Source organism: Cottoperca gobio, chromosome 16 (assembly GCF_900634415.1).
Source record: "Cottoperca gobio chromosome 16, fCotGob3.1, whole genome shotgun sequence".
NCBI classification, from domain to species: domain Eukaryota; kingdom Metazoa; phylum Chordata; class Actinopteri; order Perciformes; family Bovichtidae; genus Cottoperca; species Cottoperca gobio.
The window spans coordinates 7,459,337-7,475,955 of NC_041370.1; the positions used below are offsets into that span (position 1 = coordinate 7,459,337).

The 16,619-nt window shown below is 38.8% G+C and overlaps 1 protein-coding gene across 1 annotated transcript in view; it reads right to left on the reverse strand.

Moving 5' to 3' along the window:
* Positions 1-1,122: 1,122 nt before the first annotated feature.
* LOC115021005 (ras/Rap GTPase-activating protein SynGAP-like) overlaps positions 1,123-16,619 on the reverse strand; it is a 40,617-nt gene continuing 25,120 nt past the window's right edge. Inside the window, exons 20-21 of the mRNA XM_029451117.1 lie at positions 11,298-11,359; positions 1,123-3,952 (exon numbers count right to left, since the gene is read on the reverse strand). Of these exons, the coding sequence (XP_029306977.1) occupies positions 3,835-3,952; positions 11,298-11,359 (180 nt within the window). The 3' untranslated portion in view covers positions 1,123-3,834. The remainder of the gene's footprint in view (positions 3,953-11,297; positions 11,360-16,619) is intronic.

The following is a 16,619-nucleotide window of genomic DNA, read 5'->3' on the forward strand; positions in this document are numbered from 1 at the left end:
ACAGATAAATGGCATTTTGAGAGATTTAATGTATTTTTGATGTATTTACTGAAGATGATGATGGAGGGAATCACTGAAAGATGTACGGGGTATCAATTAGGTAGAACAATTGAGTTTCTATAAAGGTGCTGGTTCTCTATAATAGTTTTGTTTGTAACTATGTACACATGTAGTGATGCTTTCCAAGAGGTAATTTTAGTATATATTGTCCAGAAAAATGTTATTACATAGGCACATGAAAAATGAAAACCTTATAGGTTATTTCATGAATATACTTAACCTGGCAGAATAATATTATATACATTCTTTAGGGGGGGCTGGAGCAGGTTGAGCTCTGTTTGTTCTGTTTACACAGCATGAACCATTTATTGCTCCTCCATTATGCAAATTTCTTTCATGCTCTGTCCAAACTCAGAAATTGCCAACCCACTAAGGAACTGCAGGCGATTAAGTGTAGGAGGATGAGGATAATTACAAGCGCGCTATATTCAGTCCAGTCCCCAGTTCCCAGATCCTGCCTGCATGCCATCCTCACTCTCAGCACCTCAGCTGGAGAGTGTGAGGAAATGATCTGCTCTGCTCAACGAGAGAAGAATCGCAGCGCTGAGACGCAGGAGAAATGTACACGACCCAGATGAGTAAGCACTGTGTGCAACCATACACTTGTAAGTCCAGAAAATTAATCTTACTATTGCAGACATTGGAAGAAAGGTACAAAAGCAGATGAATAACCTAACTTTTATTTAGAAGTGTTGAAATGTTTGACTTGTTACATTTCACAACTTTGTTATGAGGGTGTGCATGCTGTGAGGTTATACAGTATGTGAGACTAATTCATCGATTAGTTAATCAACTGAGCAACTACTTTAAAGTAATTTATGATTGATGTTCTCAACAGATTTCATGGCCAACATCAACAATATGTCACTAAGTCTCAAATCGATTAATTCCTTCTGAAAACCTTAAAACAGGTAAAAAAGCGATTTCCTAAAACAAACTGTGCGCTGTAGTTTTTAGCAAATGTTACTCAAACAGGAGTAAATGGTGCATTTGTTGGGGAATATTTTCAGCTGTGGATTAATGACGGTGTTAATGGTAATGAAGGAACATATCACCCAGTGCAACAGTGTGGCTTATTGATGTGTTTTTAATAGTTTTTGGACAAAATTGGTGTTCTTGTGATTTGCTGACAATAACAAAAATATAGACCATCACCAGCTTGAATATATAACGGATGCTTGCTTTGAGAAATTGAGAAAAATCCCAAGTTAGTGCATTATGAAACAGAACACACATTTCCACAGCAGGTTAAGAATTTAATTATTTGTTTATTTGTTTATTTATTTATTTACGTATTTCTATCTCCAGATTCACCCACCCGAAAAATATAAATTCCGGTGTATTCCAAAAAAAAAAAAAAAAAAGGGAACAATGGCATCTTCATCAACCGCATCAAAGGAATTAATCAACAAAATCAAAGTGGCAATAATTATTATCATTATTACAATAATAATTCAATGATCAGAATATCCACATTCATAACAAATCCATATACGACTGCAATACACTCTTCAACACCACTCTTCCATTAATATACACAAAATCCCCAAATGTCTGTCCTGTCAAAACAACAATAGAGGAGTTTTGGGGAGGGGGGGGGCTATGGCTTGTCAAGGGGTATGAAGATGAGTGACCAGAGGAGTTAATGGATCTAAGGTTAGTAAGAGTAAAAGGGGGGGGGGGAGGCACACTTATTTAGTTAGGACCTATACAAAAACAAGCAATGTTAAGTAATGACAGTATACTTTCATGGAATGATTCGCCAGTCTAACCGAATCTTAACAAAAGGTTAGAAGGCTCCATGAGAGGCAGACTTTGGGGAACAAAATTTCAAGAAATATATAAGGGTTGTCGGAATAAATATATAACTCTGAATGACAACCGTTGCAAACATATACCATAGGAACCTAAAGTGAAAGTCAGATACGCAAGAACTCAAAACAGGTCGAGAATTTTCAAAGAAATGCAGATGGAGGTTTCTGGAAAAATTGTCTTAGTCTATATATGTACAAACATTGCTTGGTCACTCAAATCTACTTAGAAAAGCTTTTGAGTTGGTCAGAAAATGAGTGCAAGCTTAAGAGTATGTGAGTTACTTCTTGTGTGAGAGCTCTAAGAATGCAGACCTTGCTGATATTCTAAGTCTGTGCACAAAGTGCGTCAGATAGCTCGGTACATTTAAAAACCTTTCCATGCCTCAGTATTGGTAACTTGAGAAGACCTATTCATAGAAAGAGAGAGAAACATTAGAGGAAAAATAACTGTACACTCTGCATATACAAACAACCTGTATATACACATAGACATACCATATATACACATTTATCCAGTATATACACAAAGATTTAGCCAGTACACACACTTATATACAAACACATTCACTCGTTTCAGCAGGACCTCTAACATATCTCTCTCTGTCGTCGCTTCAGTCATAAGTGGAAATGGCAGGGATTTCAACTCAGACTGGTGTCAGTGGGGTCCATCCATTGAAATGAATGGGGAGTTTTACAGCAAGTTGACTGCAGAAATGTGGCCAAACTGAAACCAAAGAGTTCATCCTCTGCTCGGTTGAAACCCTACAGACGGATAGTCGAAAGCGGGGAAAAAACAATAAGAATGTCCTCATCCAAAGACTTTCACATCGTCCGTAAATGGAGAGCTCCATGGCGATTGTTGGGCGAGAAACATCCGTCCACTTTTTTTGTTTTTTTGTTTTGAATGATTATAACCAACAGGAAGGGGGGGGGGGGGGGGGGGGGGGGGGGGGGGGGGCACAGGTCACAGCAACGTGCAAACTGCTGTAAGGGGAGTAGGTAAAACACAAGTTTGTCCCTTTCGTCACAGTCCTTTAGGGCAATGATTCTCTCCACAAGATTGTCTTAGTAAGAAAACTTGGTTCATATAAAATGGATTATTTATGAACTTCCATTAGATAGAGGCATCTATCTATATCAAGAAATAAATATCTGCTCCGGAAGATTTCTGATGAAGAGATTTCTTTAAATACTATTGTAAGAATAAGCAGTATCATAGAAATATAAATAATAACATTCTGTCCGGTTTTTAGAAGTCTTCATTGAAGCAAGAGTTTTGTTCTGAAGCAGTTTCATTTGTTGTATTAGGCTGTGCATATTTAGTTTCCTTTAAAATCAAAGTCTGAAAGAGATTCGAACGGAAGAGCTAAAACTATGAATCGAGAAAGAGACCGAGTGTGTCTAAATTGGAGTAAAAATGAATTGGTTAAATAATGCTTTGATAATCCTAGATAGATAAAGAGTGAGTAGATGAAGAGGAGTCAAAGGGTAATTTGAAAAGACTATAAGAGAGAGAGAGAGATTGAGAGAAATAAATGCTCTGACAGTAAATCAGCTTTGACTGAAATTTTAAGAGAAGTCAAGCACCTTTGAAATACATTTTACCCACAATACACCTCCCCTCTCTCTCATTCTGGGCATCACGCCTTCCTTGGCCTTTGTGTTCCTCCGTTCTGCTGATTGATCAGACTGCATAGCTGTTCTTTGCATGCTCGGTAGGCTAACAAACGTCAACATGTGTCCAGCCTACCTTTTAAAAGTAAATTGTAGATCCAACCACGAGGCGTCAAACACATAAAAAAAAAAAATATTGTTATCAAATCAGAGAGAGAGGGCCCAAGTAAAGTAAAAAAAAACAAAAAAATCAAAAACACCCAGCATTTCCTTACATGGTCCGCTGGGGCTCTGCACCATCCTTTGAGCAAAGAGAATGGGACCAATGCCCCAAGTTCTCCCTTTGTCAGCCAATCGCGTCACGAGAGAGGGCTCTGGACATTTGGCTATGCCACCCTGCGGACTGCCGATGGTGCATCAGCCATTTACGTTCCACATTGTCCTCCATGAAGCTTTGAGAGTGGCTAGGGGGAGAAAAAAAGGGGAGACAGAGAGAGAGAAGAAACGGGGGAGGGTGCTTGATCAGGTGCTATTGAAGCATAGCTCGAGACCGAGTATCTGCATGGTGGCAGTCTTTCCAAAGCTGGACTCATCTCTTTTCTATAGTTTTTGTGTTCAGCTCTGAGGCAACTGCTTGTTTACCTGAGTCACTGAGGTATTTTCACAGCCATGTTAATTTCTCAATCACGGATCATCTCACATCTCTGAAAAGACACTGATGTTCAAAACCTAGACCGCTTTTAAATCCAACATTCTTCACACACAAGTAATTTCACAAGATAAAAGTAGCCCTACAAGCTGTCTAAATAGAAGACAATCTTTCCCTGCGTATGACTGCTAGCATTGTTAACATTTGGTGGTTCAAGAGTTAAACATTCATTGAGAGTATGAAGCGAAGCTAATCCACTAGCACTGGCCTACAAAGTGCTAGCGTTGGCCATGTTGACCTTTGACACTGTATGTGTTCACTCTAAAAAAGAAAAAATGGCTGACACAAAGCTGATGTGAAACTCTCTTGCCTCAACCTGCACGTTTGAACAAGCTGATTTGTTTTAGAGCGACACCAGGCTAAAAGAGACGAAAACAAGTTCGCATCCAGACAAAACAACAGACAGTTCATACACAAAATGAAGGAATATGGATACACATTACAAACATTTCAAAGACTTGTGTTTTCAGCATTTGACACATGAGAAAGTGAAAAGTTCATTTCAAAAACACATCGTACAGTATTTCTAAAATGTACTCTGAACGTCTTTTGATTTGTTTTAATGCTGTTATTAAACGGTTTCAGAAATAGATGCCACCTTTTTTGTTTTGGGATGAAACTTCAAGTTATGAAAATTACGCAAAGAAGTCATTACTGATTTTAAGCATCAGGGCTGTAATATATTCTTATTGTCTTAAGTAGGCATTATAATGTGCATTTGGTCGATAACTAGCTAGTCTACTGGCCAAAAGGATGCTCAATATATTTATCCCAGGCACGTAATGGCAGGCAAACTTAAATGGTTAAAATTGTCTTTTTACGCATAAGATAATTCTTGTTATCATGTCACACTGTAATAAAATGTTGTCATCTAAAAACATAAGGGGACAATCACTAACCTGTCATTAGCATTTGTATGCACTTACAACATTAGCATTAGTGAAAGTTAAAAAAATAAATAATAATTCTGAGTAAAAAGTACTAATCAATCATTTCTGTATGTGAACACAATGGACCAACACTTTTTAACGAAAATAAAACATTAAAACTCCATTCATCCATTTCATTCAAAGTAGCTTCATTCAATGTTAATATTATTAGTTCTCTGTGTAAACTGAAAATAGCACTTTGGGGGGCTTGGTCTCCACAAATTTGAAATAGCCCGCTCGATAGACGATCCATCAATTTTGAGCCGGGGAGCTGCTTTTAAATAACTGTAAATAAAACCAGAGATTGGAGGAGGGCTCTTCTAAAACACAGATATGGAAACCCTGACAACCCTATTGGACATAAGAACACAACAGGATGCACAAAGAACAAAGACAAAGACACATACAAAACATATTGGAGGAATAAAAGTCCTGTCAAAGACAAATCGCAGGAGAGAGAGAGAGAGAGAGAAAAGACAGTGAGTGAATCATGAAAGAGGCAGTGCTATGGTAGACACAAACATTTGACTTGGAAAATGGCACCATTTGTTTCTGTTTAGCACCAGTTTATCACATATCGGTTCTGAGATTGAGAAGAGAAAAATTGCACGAGCTCAGTCCAAAAACAAAAAGTCCCTTAGATTGAAAAAAAAAGGAAAAGTTCCCAAAAATGTCTTCTGTCACTCAAACCTCTACGACGCTTGATCTTGTGTCTTTGAATCTCAGTTTTCAGCCCACAGATCATCCCTCTTACTAGCAAAGCTAACTCGGATCTCCATCTGTTACTTTGATCTCTATTGGAAAACCCTGTTGAAAAACACTCAAAGGCACTAAGAAAGCCAGACTACATCACCACATCTCCACCTACACAATTTGCAGCCTGGCGTGTTCCGGATAGGTATAATTAATGCACCTACATCCATGGGAGTCAAGGGTTACTATAAGCTAGCTGATAGCACGTGCTAATGGCTACTATGAAGTCTTTGGGGTGCGAGACATTCTATAGTGCTTGTTCCTTACATGTATTGATTTCTCATGACGCCACAAACAGGCAATGAGTGCACAGATCAGGTGTTCACATATCGACTCGTACGTCAAATGCCTTGTTTGACTGATTCAAAGAGTTATGTGATAAGGTATCATTATCTTGTCCTGCAAGACTGATACTAACTGAAGCGCTGTGTGAGCATCAAGAGAACACGTGTCTATTGAAGAGCCCTTTGTGTTGTGTGTTCATGGATAAAAGCACTGTACAGTAGCTGTATGATTACTACTCGTATCCCGTACACTTTTCTTCTCTCTCTTGCCTGGGGAATAAGAATATCTACGGCAAATTCTTTTCAGAGCATTGTCTTGCTAAAAGGGAAAAAGACAGCTTTGTGTCATCTCTCTCTGATTTGGCTCAGTTTTGTGTTTGACCTACTCCCCCTTCTTCTGCTATGACTGTAGTTGCTGTTACCGAGGTTCCAGTTGCCTGTGAGGTTGTCATGGGGGAGGATGTTTGGTTGCCACGGAGCTCTCCATTCTGACTAGGATGTTGATGAGGAGTGGGTAGAGAGGGAGGGTCTACAGTTTGGGGGAGGACTCCATTGTGGGGCGAGCTGTCAGAGGAAATGCCCAAGGAAGAAACTTGGTGGTCTTGATCGTCGGTTACCGCTCCTCCTCCTCCTCCTTGTCCTCCTCCTCCTCCTCCTCCGCCTCCACCACCTCCCCCTCCACCTTCAGTTTTCACACCGGGGTCTGCAGAACCCAGGGAGGAAAGCTGGTTTTCCTGGCGAGATAGAGAGAGAGGGGAGGGGAAAGAGGAGTGGGAGCAGGGAGAGATGGTCGTAGAAGTGAGGCCATTCAATGAACGATTGGAGGGATGTGAGGAGTTGTAAAGGAGATGTCCAATCAAGGCAGATAACGTGACATGTAGAGGGGAAAATCACATGTTGAAGAGGTGTGAGTGTGTGGGAGAAAGTAAGAATAGTGAGATAAAGACGGGAAGAGAGCAAGGAGGAGAAATCACCAGAGAAGGATGTGATCGAATTGTGTGGAAGTGGGAAAACATCAAACATTGACAAATAGAAAGAACCGGTTGGAATGAGTACATGTAAAAGCAATGGCAGAAGCAAAGTAAGGAGGAATTAGAAAACAAAAGACAAGTGATAAGGGATTGGAGGAACAACACAGACAGAAAGAAAGAAGGAGACAGAGAGACAGGAGAGCCAAATGAGTTACGAAGTAGATGCATGACATACACCAATAGAAATGGCAGCACAGGAAAAGGGACAAAGGGAAAGAGGGGATGAAGGGGAATTAAAATTCTTGAGGTCAAAGGGTCCTGATCCTCTTTGGAAGAGTGTTTCTCAGGTGTGAGGAAAAAGTCAAGTGTCATTCTTTGCCAATGAGTACAAATCAAGTTCAATAACGACTAAATGTGCAATCTTGAGTGGCGAAAAGTATTTTAAAGACTATAGAAGAACTCTACAATTATGGCTTCTATCAACATCTTAACAGCACATACTGTAGCATCAGCCTGCTACTACAATCATGCAAAAATAACGTCAAGCCACAAGGAGCTCAGCGCCAAATTCAAAAAAGCAAGATAAGGGTGCATCCTTAAGCTTGGCAGGAAATCCAAACCTGTCGAATTCACCAACCAAAATATCTAACCCGAACCCATTGACGACATAGCAATGAGCTGCTGCATGGGTGTTCATCCTGGGTTGGAGCTTTTGATTAGCGATTAAGACAAAGTTTAGTTTCACCATCTATTCTTACCTACATTGGTGCAGAATAACAGCAATGCAAGACTAGTTTCATTATAAGTTTATATCAAGGTCTGTTTGCCAGCCTTCACTCCCAGTCGTGTTCACTGACATCTGTGTAGGAGCAGTGGGAAGAGAAAACAATTGGGTTATTGTGCCAATAGACAACTATGAGGACTCTATTTATAAAGGGTACTTAACGTATCCAAGAGCTACTGCACATGATTTGAATATAGAAGCATTTCGAAAACAGTTTTACCATCAGACCTCTGGTAGAACCTCTTGAAATAATTGCACTTGATTTATCTTACCTGGCACATTTGCTGTGTGGTGTCTAGACATAATTACAGAGACTCGAGTGCAGAGTCTAGGAAATATGTGCATTAAAATTGAACTCAAGTTTGTTCTTTATCAAACATTGGATAATATGTGTGATATTAGATAACACTTTAATGCTTACATACAAGAAGTATGAAATACTGTAACATGAATGGAATGACGTGCTGTAGAGGGGAAAGACAGGAAGGAGGAAGGATAGTTTGGTCTGCATCCAGTAGAGAAAATGAATCAAAAGCAAAGTATCACTGGATAAACTGTGTGTGTGTCCATTGTGAGTGGAAGGTGTTTCCATTTCACTTAAAAAAAAAAAAGATAAAGTGAAAAGAAGAACGAAAAAAATGTACCCCAAACTCTGATGTGAATTAGCGGGCCTTTTCTCTTCTCAATCAGAACCAAAATGAATGAGAACATTTTCAGGCGCTAACTGCTGCTATGAACAGCTACAGTATCTGCTATGGTTACAGACAGTTACAGGATGCCAGTAACATGACTCCACTAACACTTGTTTCATTACTCCCAAACACAACCAACAGTGCCGTTTAATATCCATATGTAGACCAATACACATGTCTATTAAACTCAAGAAATCAAGCAGCTGAACAAAGACATGGCAAAATGTTTACTGACATCCTTTTCAAACTTACCAAGCTCGCTTCACTCTCTGTGGGATGTACTGTTTGATTACTTGGTGCGTTCAATTACAGCTCGGTTTGAGAGTGTTTTTTATGCTAATGAAAATTGGGGGTGCTAGAGACAGAAACACAAAACACTTAGTGGAGAACTGAAATGTTAGGGGTATATTAATGATGCAGATAGAGTAACGTACACACAGGCTCTTACCCTTCTCCTCCAATCTCCAATCAATATGAATCGTGGATGTCTATAAAGCAAACTGTAAAATCTTCCTCACCTCCACGTTTGAAATGCTGTAAGTGTTGGTTTGAGCAACTTGGCAGTTGTTAAAAAAAAAGTCCCTTGTATGGCTTAAGATGACTAGCTAGCCAGGTGAAGAGCTCTAACGCTGACGCAAAACAAAAAAAACGCATTTCACACATCCTCAGACGTACCGTGACAACTGGTCAACGACATCATTCAACCAAACAATGTGCCCAGGTGCCAAACATAGACAAACACATAAATATCAGAAACACAGACTCACTGAAAGACACAGAAAACACACAAAAACATGTGCACATTAATCAGTGTTCTTCAGGGAAGGATCGGGTCAGATACGGAGATTTCCCATAATTCCCGTTGTTTATCTGAGGGCATGCTGGGGGGGTGGGGGTGGGGGGTGAATAACTGAATGGAAATGTAAGTTCACGTGTGTAGGTAAACACAGCGATTCAAAAGTAGATCGTGTGTGTGAGGGGAAAGAAACCTATAATAAAAGAGAATTCACACAATATTTTGGAGACTTCCAGACAGATTTGTCACCAAGGTAATGATGATCTTTCTTTTTAACCAGTAAAGTAAACAGACCCAACATTTCTTGTTCACAAATCTAGACAGAAGTCTATGGATAAAACATGTGATTGTGTGTATTCTCTTTAAATTCAGATTTCTTTATTATTTTTACGTGGCTGTTGGCAGAAAATAACAATTTTGAATTCTACATTGTTTGAATAACTTTGGGCTTTCATTGAGCTATTGTAGGACCAGAGGGAATTTACATCCTGTGTATACACGTAACAGTAATACTGTAGATTGTTCATGCAATGGTTATTTTGTTGTTAGTTTATTGAGAATATAATATTTCGTTTTTTCAGAGTTAAGTTAAGAATTAAGTGACTATTAAATGTGATGAAATTCTGAGTTGAATATTTGCAAATGCCATCATCTGAAAATATCGGAGCTTAATGATATTCATTGATTATTTTGTATTTCTCTGCATTTCCACGATTTACTCAATGCAAAGAGTTACAGGAAGGTCTCCGTATATGACATGAAAATCATCTGCGTTAAAAAAGTTGGCATATACTGGTATGTCTGAGGGTTGCTGGTTATGACTGAATTGTGTGTGTGTGTGTGTGTGTGTGTGTGTGTGTGTGTGTGTGTGTGTGTGTGTGTGTGTGTTAATCTTTTTCACTTGCAGAGGGCTGCAACAGTCACACACAAAACATTTGATGTTCAATATTTTGAAAAGACATTTGACAGGTCGAAGCTGCTGTGGTACTTCTGTATATTTCCACAAAAGGCATGTAATATGCTTATTGGTCAACAAAAAGTGAAAAAGCAACCTCGTTCATCTCTTATAAATAGAATAAACTCCCTATTAGAGATCTGTCCCAGAATATTTACGGTGAATACAAGAAGGCACCCAATTGTGCTGGAAGAGGTGACAACAACACTATAGCAGCTAACCACCTTTTCCCTGTTTGGCAAAGAGAAAGCCAATCATGGCACGAGCATAAATTGCAAATTTTCGTCATTTCTCAGAGAAGAAAAGACTTTAAAGCTGCATTTGGCAAGATGTGCGAGGAGAAATTGTTAATTGTTAATCTTTTGCACTGATGACTCAACAGAGTGTCATGGTGATTCAAGCCATAGAAGTGCTCCAACTGTGAGTCATGTAACATTATCTACGGGAAAAATAAATGGAAAAAGTTATCTGTCTCCTAAAGGGATAACACACTAACACACACAAACGGTCTTGATTTAGCCTCTATTGTTTTAAAAAAAAGTATTTTTGTTGGCATCCTTGGGTAAAAAGTGATCAGTCCACCTGGTGCTGCATTCTGACATTTCATTAAATGATTTATGGGAACTACACTCATTTCGATGAACACCTCTCACTGCCAAGTTTCTCAGTGCAGGTTTTAGTCTTTTGAAATGTTTTGTTGTCACTCTTTCAACACGGAGGTGTATCCTCCAAGTAACCTCTGTTCAAACCCTCTGTGACAGGCCTCTTTATTTCGGAACGATAAATGGCAAAGTAAACGGGCCTGTCAGTGTGTTGGCTTGCAGTGAGCGCACAGGATGCTGCATATGGACAAGGACGCACATAGAGAACAGTAGAAGTGGAACAGAGGCAGCAGGTTATGGATGAAGAGTGAGAGTTTGCCGGTTTGTTTATTACCTGGTTACTCGGGGTGGGACAGGCGCGAGACGGGGCTGCACTAGGATGGACTGACGCCTCCCCTAAGAGAAATCACCGTATCTCATCAACATAGGAGGAGAGGAGAGGAGGGGGGGATTGAAAGCAGGAGGAAGAAGGAGGAAGCTGAGGAAAACTACAGCCACCCAAACCAATATATACACAATGTACAACAAAACATTAACAGAAAAAAAGGACATAAAAATACAAAACAAAAGCTTAATAACGCACATTTACATACACATACATTATGGCAACCATTCACCCGCAACATTATCAGACAACTCATCAGCTTGAAAGCCTTAAAGCAGCGTGCCATGCGACGTATCATTAACAGAAATCATGCTTAGGACAAGAAAGAAAAGGGCGTTAAATCGTGCACTCCAAACGACATCTGCATCTGAAAGCAGCCCATTAATCCAATAGACTTCGGAAAGCTGGAACTTGCATGTTTCCCGGCTCAGAAGCGTAAAGAAAAACATGCTCATATCAAACATGCAATCATCTCTACTTCTCTACTTTATGAAGATAAATATTTACACACTTGGAATACCCATAATTATACGTTGCAAAGAGAATTTCTGCATTTTACTGTAACACACACCACACCCCACACACACTCAAAAATGACCAACTTTTTCAAAACGCACGAGTGAAGAAGTGTGCAATCAGCTTTTATATGAATGAAGCATTGATATGATTAATGTCACTGCAAGCTCAGGACGCTGATTCCTAATTAAATACAACTCACTGAAACCTGCTGCTCAAACAAAAACATCCACAAAGTTTCTACAAATTATGAATGAAATGATAACAAAACTCGTAAAAAGCGTTTCAGTTTTTGCAACCGATAATGTTCAGTAGCTACCAGATACTGTTCAATGTCAATTCATAATGTAACTACATTTTTTATTATTATTAGTCAATGTAATTACATCATCAAATAAAATCTCCCCACTATTAAAATACATAATTAGTTACTGTAATAATATGTAATTTATTGGATTAACATGTAATATTTTTAACCCATTTTGCTGAATATTTTTGCAGCACATAATAAATGTTTTTTGCATTGCTTATCACAGTAAATTTAAGGCTTTTAAAAACCTTTTTAATTACTTTTAATAACTTATAATGCAATTAAATACCTTTTCCCACAGTCACACCAGTCAAAGAAAAACCAGTAGGGACAATAAGGCTATAATAAGTTACTGCATGAGTGTAACTAACCAATTAATGTGACCTGAGACGCGTAGAAGTGTATTTAAACAATTAATACATAGTTATTTCATTTAAATTTAAAGTGTTTTGCTAAAATTTACATTTTTTATTATGAGTCGATAAGCTTCCTGTGTTCCTACAGGTGTAACGCTGCTGACTGAATATCCTGTTGCACCAGTCTCACTTGTACTTTATAACGTCTCTTCCGACAGCACACAGCTACCTACAAGATACCTTATTACATTATGTTCTCATCAGTTGCTGACGTGTCTTCTTATATACTTACACAGTATTATCTAAGGCATTCATGTTCTTCTAATAGCAGTGAAATCACAGAATCTCTGGAGGAAAGTCAATTATATGCAGTGTATGTTCATCTTGTAGGCATCATGATGCTGTTGTGGGAAAGATTAAGGCGTCCTGCACCTGTGTTATTATGTGAGCTCTAATTAAGTGTGGGCTGCTGTTTCGGAGGCTGGTAGCAGTGGCCTGAGGAAACAATGGCATCGTGCCTCTCCCTTCTCACTCCCTACTCATGTACTGTTCTCTCAGCTGCAACATGTGCACCAGTCTCGCCCGATAACCCTGAGTGTCATCACACTGGACTGAACTGTCTGCTTGTCTTAAGTGCTGTGGTTTATGAATACGAGGCCCTGAAGCTAAAATACAAAGCGGAGCTGTAATTTCCTGACAGAGCAGCTTCACAGAATTCTCGCTGAAAGCACCGTCTGTTTCAGCAACAAGCCCAGAGAGCTGCATGTGGCTCAAAGGAGTATTTTATTTCTTCCTGTGTATCGACTAGTACTGTCAGGAACACACACACAATACAAATGAATCAAACGGCCCTGTGATACTTTTTGAAACAACTAACTATTAGATTGACTGTCGTGACATTTTGTAGACACGTTCACGGTCCCCAGGTGATGTATCCCGATGATTCAGGTGATCCCTTGACTTTTCCTCTAGCGCCACCATGACGTTGACGTTTGTGTTTTTTAACTACTGGACAAATAATGGCCTTGAAACTTTGTACAGACATCAATGTTCCCCTCAGGATCAATTATTATAACCTTGATGATCTCTTAACATATCACCAAGGCTAACATTTTAATTTGTCCAATACTTTGGTTTATGACTAAATACCGGAAAAAATTAATGACCTTCCCATCAGCCTCAGCTGCACTTTGTGTTTACTGCTAATTAGCAACTGTTAATTAGCAGAGCTGCTAGCATGGCTTTAAAGTGATGTTTGTGTTCAATTGCGATATGTATGTATGTGCGATACATATGTTTATGTTTACATATTGCATGGGTTTTTCTATTGTTAAAAAAACTGCAGTGGCCATTTTTTTAATTTTTAAGATTCTTCCACTTAGTTAACTTTTTAATCCAATTTTTATTTAACCAATTACTCGCGTCTCTGATTAAGATTGTTCATATCCTGAAAAGAATGCCCAAAATATGTGTCAATCTTCAGATTCCTACCTTTTAATAGAAGCATACCATATTTAAGTGTCTTGTACATATGGTATAAACATATAACAGATGTCTTCAGTAAAGGATATGTTGAAATTAAGGACTGTAGGAAATGTAGGAGTTGTACATTCCTCCTTCAAAAACACCACACTGAAGGTGCCCTGCAGCTTGCAGATAACCTCCAGCACAGTTTGAATGTTAAGCAGGTTGCTGCTCGCAGAGCACTCTTCTCTAATCCAATAAACATTTTTGTCAAGGCAGTGTTGGAGCTTAAATTGTCACTGGTAGATATAAAGCCATATGTTGCAGCTAAATGTTTGTGCAACCCTTTATCACTCTTCGTAATGGTTCCTCGCAGACTTACAAGTCTATTCATATTTTTAGGTCATTCGTTAAGCACATCGCAAAATGTTCTACTTGATTTAGGTTCTCAAATGTAAGAATTAGCTGATTTTCTTTGTCTTACAATATAGTAAATTGAAGGTCTTGGATAGTTGGTTGGAAAAAACAACTAATTTTGGGCTTGAGGAAACTGCGATGGACAGTTCTTTCATGTTTTCCTCACAATTAAAAGATTAATCTAAAAAAATAATCAAACAATTAATCGATAATGAAAATAATGGCTAGTTGCAGCCCTAGATCTCAGGTTACATTGGTAAACATACACAGAATCCTGGTAGCAACTCAAATGTGAGGATTTGTGTTCATATTATTAATGCTGAATATATATTGACATATCTTTTCTAAATGTACAGCCTTGTGGGATTTCTCAGAATGTATAATTGTCACATTAGTTGTAATAATGACCGTAAGTGTGATGCTCTGAAGCAGCTCTTCCCTCTTGGCATGTTTCATCATTTTTTCACTCCCTTTTTATGGGTGACTAGAAATCTACCGTGAGGCCTTTCCTAGCAATTAATTGACAAAAATGTACAATTACAACAAGATGAAAAAAATAAAATAATATATCAAGTGAGGCTGTTGTTCAAACAGAAATGAGCTTTTTGAAGACTAAGATTATTGCGCTCCCAGACTGCAGGGTTACTTGTGGTTCCTAGAGTCTCTAAGAGTACAATGGGAGCCAGAGCCTTCAGCTATCAAGCTCCTCTCCAGTGGAACCAGCTTCCAGTTTGTGTGCGGGAGGCAGACACACTCTCCACATTTAAGAGTAGGCTAAAGACTTTCCTTTTTGATAAAGCTTATAGTTAGGGCTGGCTCAGGCTTGCCTTGGATCAGCCCCTAGTTATGCTGCTATAGGCTTAGACTGCCGGGGGACACCTCCCTGCTCTCTTCCTTCTCTTCCTCTCTCCTCCCCTCCCTCTCTTCTTCTCCCTCTCTATCTGTATGCATTTATGTACATGTATGTTACTAACTCATCATCCGGGGTATCATATATACCCCGGAGTTTCTGTGTCTCATGTGGCAGGTTGCCACTGATAAAGTTTACGTCAGGATCAGGAATCGCCGCTGCGCCTGCTGCCCTGGTCCTGCTGGACACCGGGAAGCCTTTTTGACATTTTCCTGGATTCATCCAAACTTTCTCTTTTTCAACACAACATCATTTTCTGTCAAATGTTGTATTTGTACTATGTTGTTTATCCTGTACACACGACATCTATTGCATGTCTGTCCGTCCTGGGAGAGGGTTCCCTCCTCAGTTGCTCTCCCTGAGGTTTCTTCCATTGTTCCCCCCCTTTAATTATGGGGTTTCTTTTAGGAAGTTTTTCCTTGTGCGATGCGAGGGTCTAAGGACAGAGGGTGTTGTAACCTGTACAGTCTGTAAAGCACACTGAGACAAATGTATAATTTGTGATATTGGGCTATACAAATACATTTGATTTGATTTGATTGGCATTGAAATGTGTCACATTAACTCAAAGCAATATATGAGAAAACCCCCGCACATGGCATCAGTAAGAGATCATTTCTGTATGCTTTAGAATCATACACTAATGAAACATAACGTAACTTTTAACTTAGAAAGTGTTCAAATAGATAGATTCAGATATATATATATATATCGGATGTATGACAATCTCATTAAACATTTGAGGAAAAGAAATGGGCAACTTTTATAACGACTGGACTACTTGGTGTCAGTCAAATCTGGCAACACTGGTGACAAAGGGTGGGAAGTAACTGAGTACATTTACTCAAGTACTTTACTTGTAGTGTAAACAATTTTGAAGTACTTCTTCTTCACTTTTCTGCTACTTTACACTCCTGCCCTACTATAAGTCAGAGACAAATATTGTACTTTTTAATCCACTACATTTATTTGATAACTTCTAGTTACTTCGTTATTAATTATATAATTAATTAAGTTATGATTGATTAATATAGGTTAAGATAAGACTATTATTGGGGATGAATGAACAACACATCATTCTCAAATTGACCATTCTGCATAATGAGGACTCAATATATATTGATGCCAATATTTTTACTAGAGCAACAACTTGTGAGTGCATTACTTTTAATTCTTATACTTGAGTGAAAGATCACTGCTGGTGACAATCGTCAAGAAAAACAAGGATTATTTCCATCTGAATATGAGTGTGTGGGTTTAATTAAAATAAACTGATAAAGATAAATGTCTGTGCATGA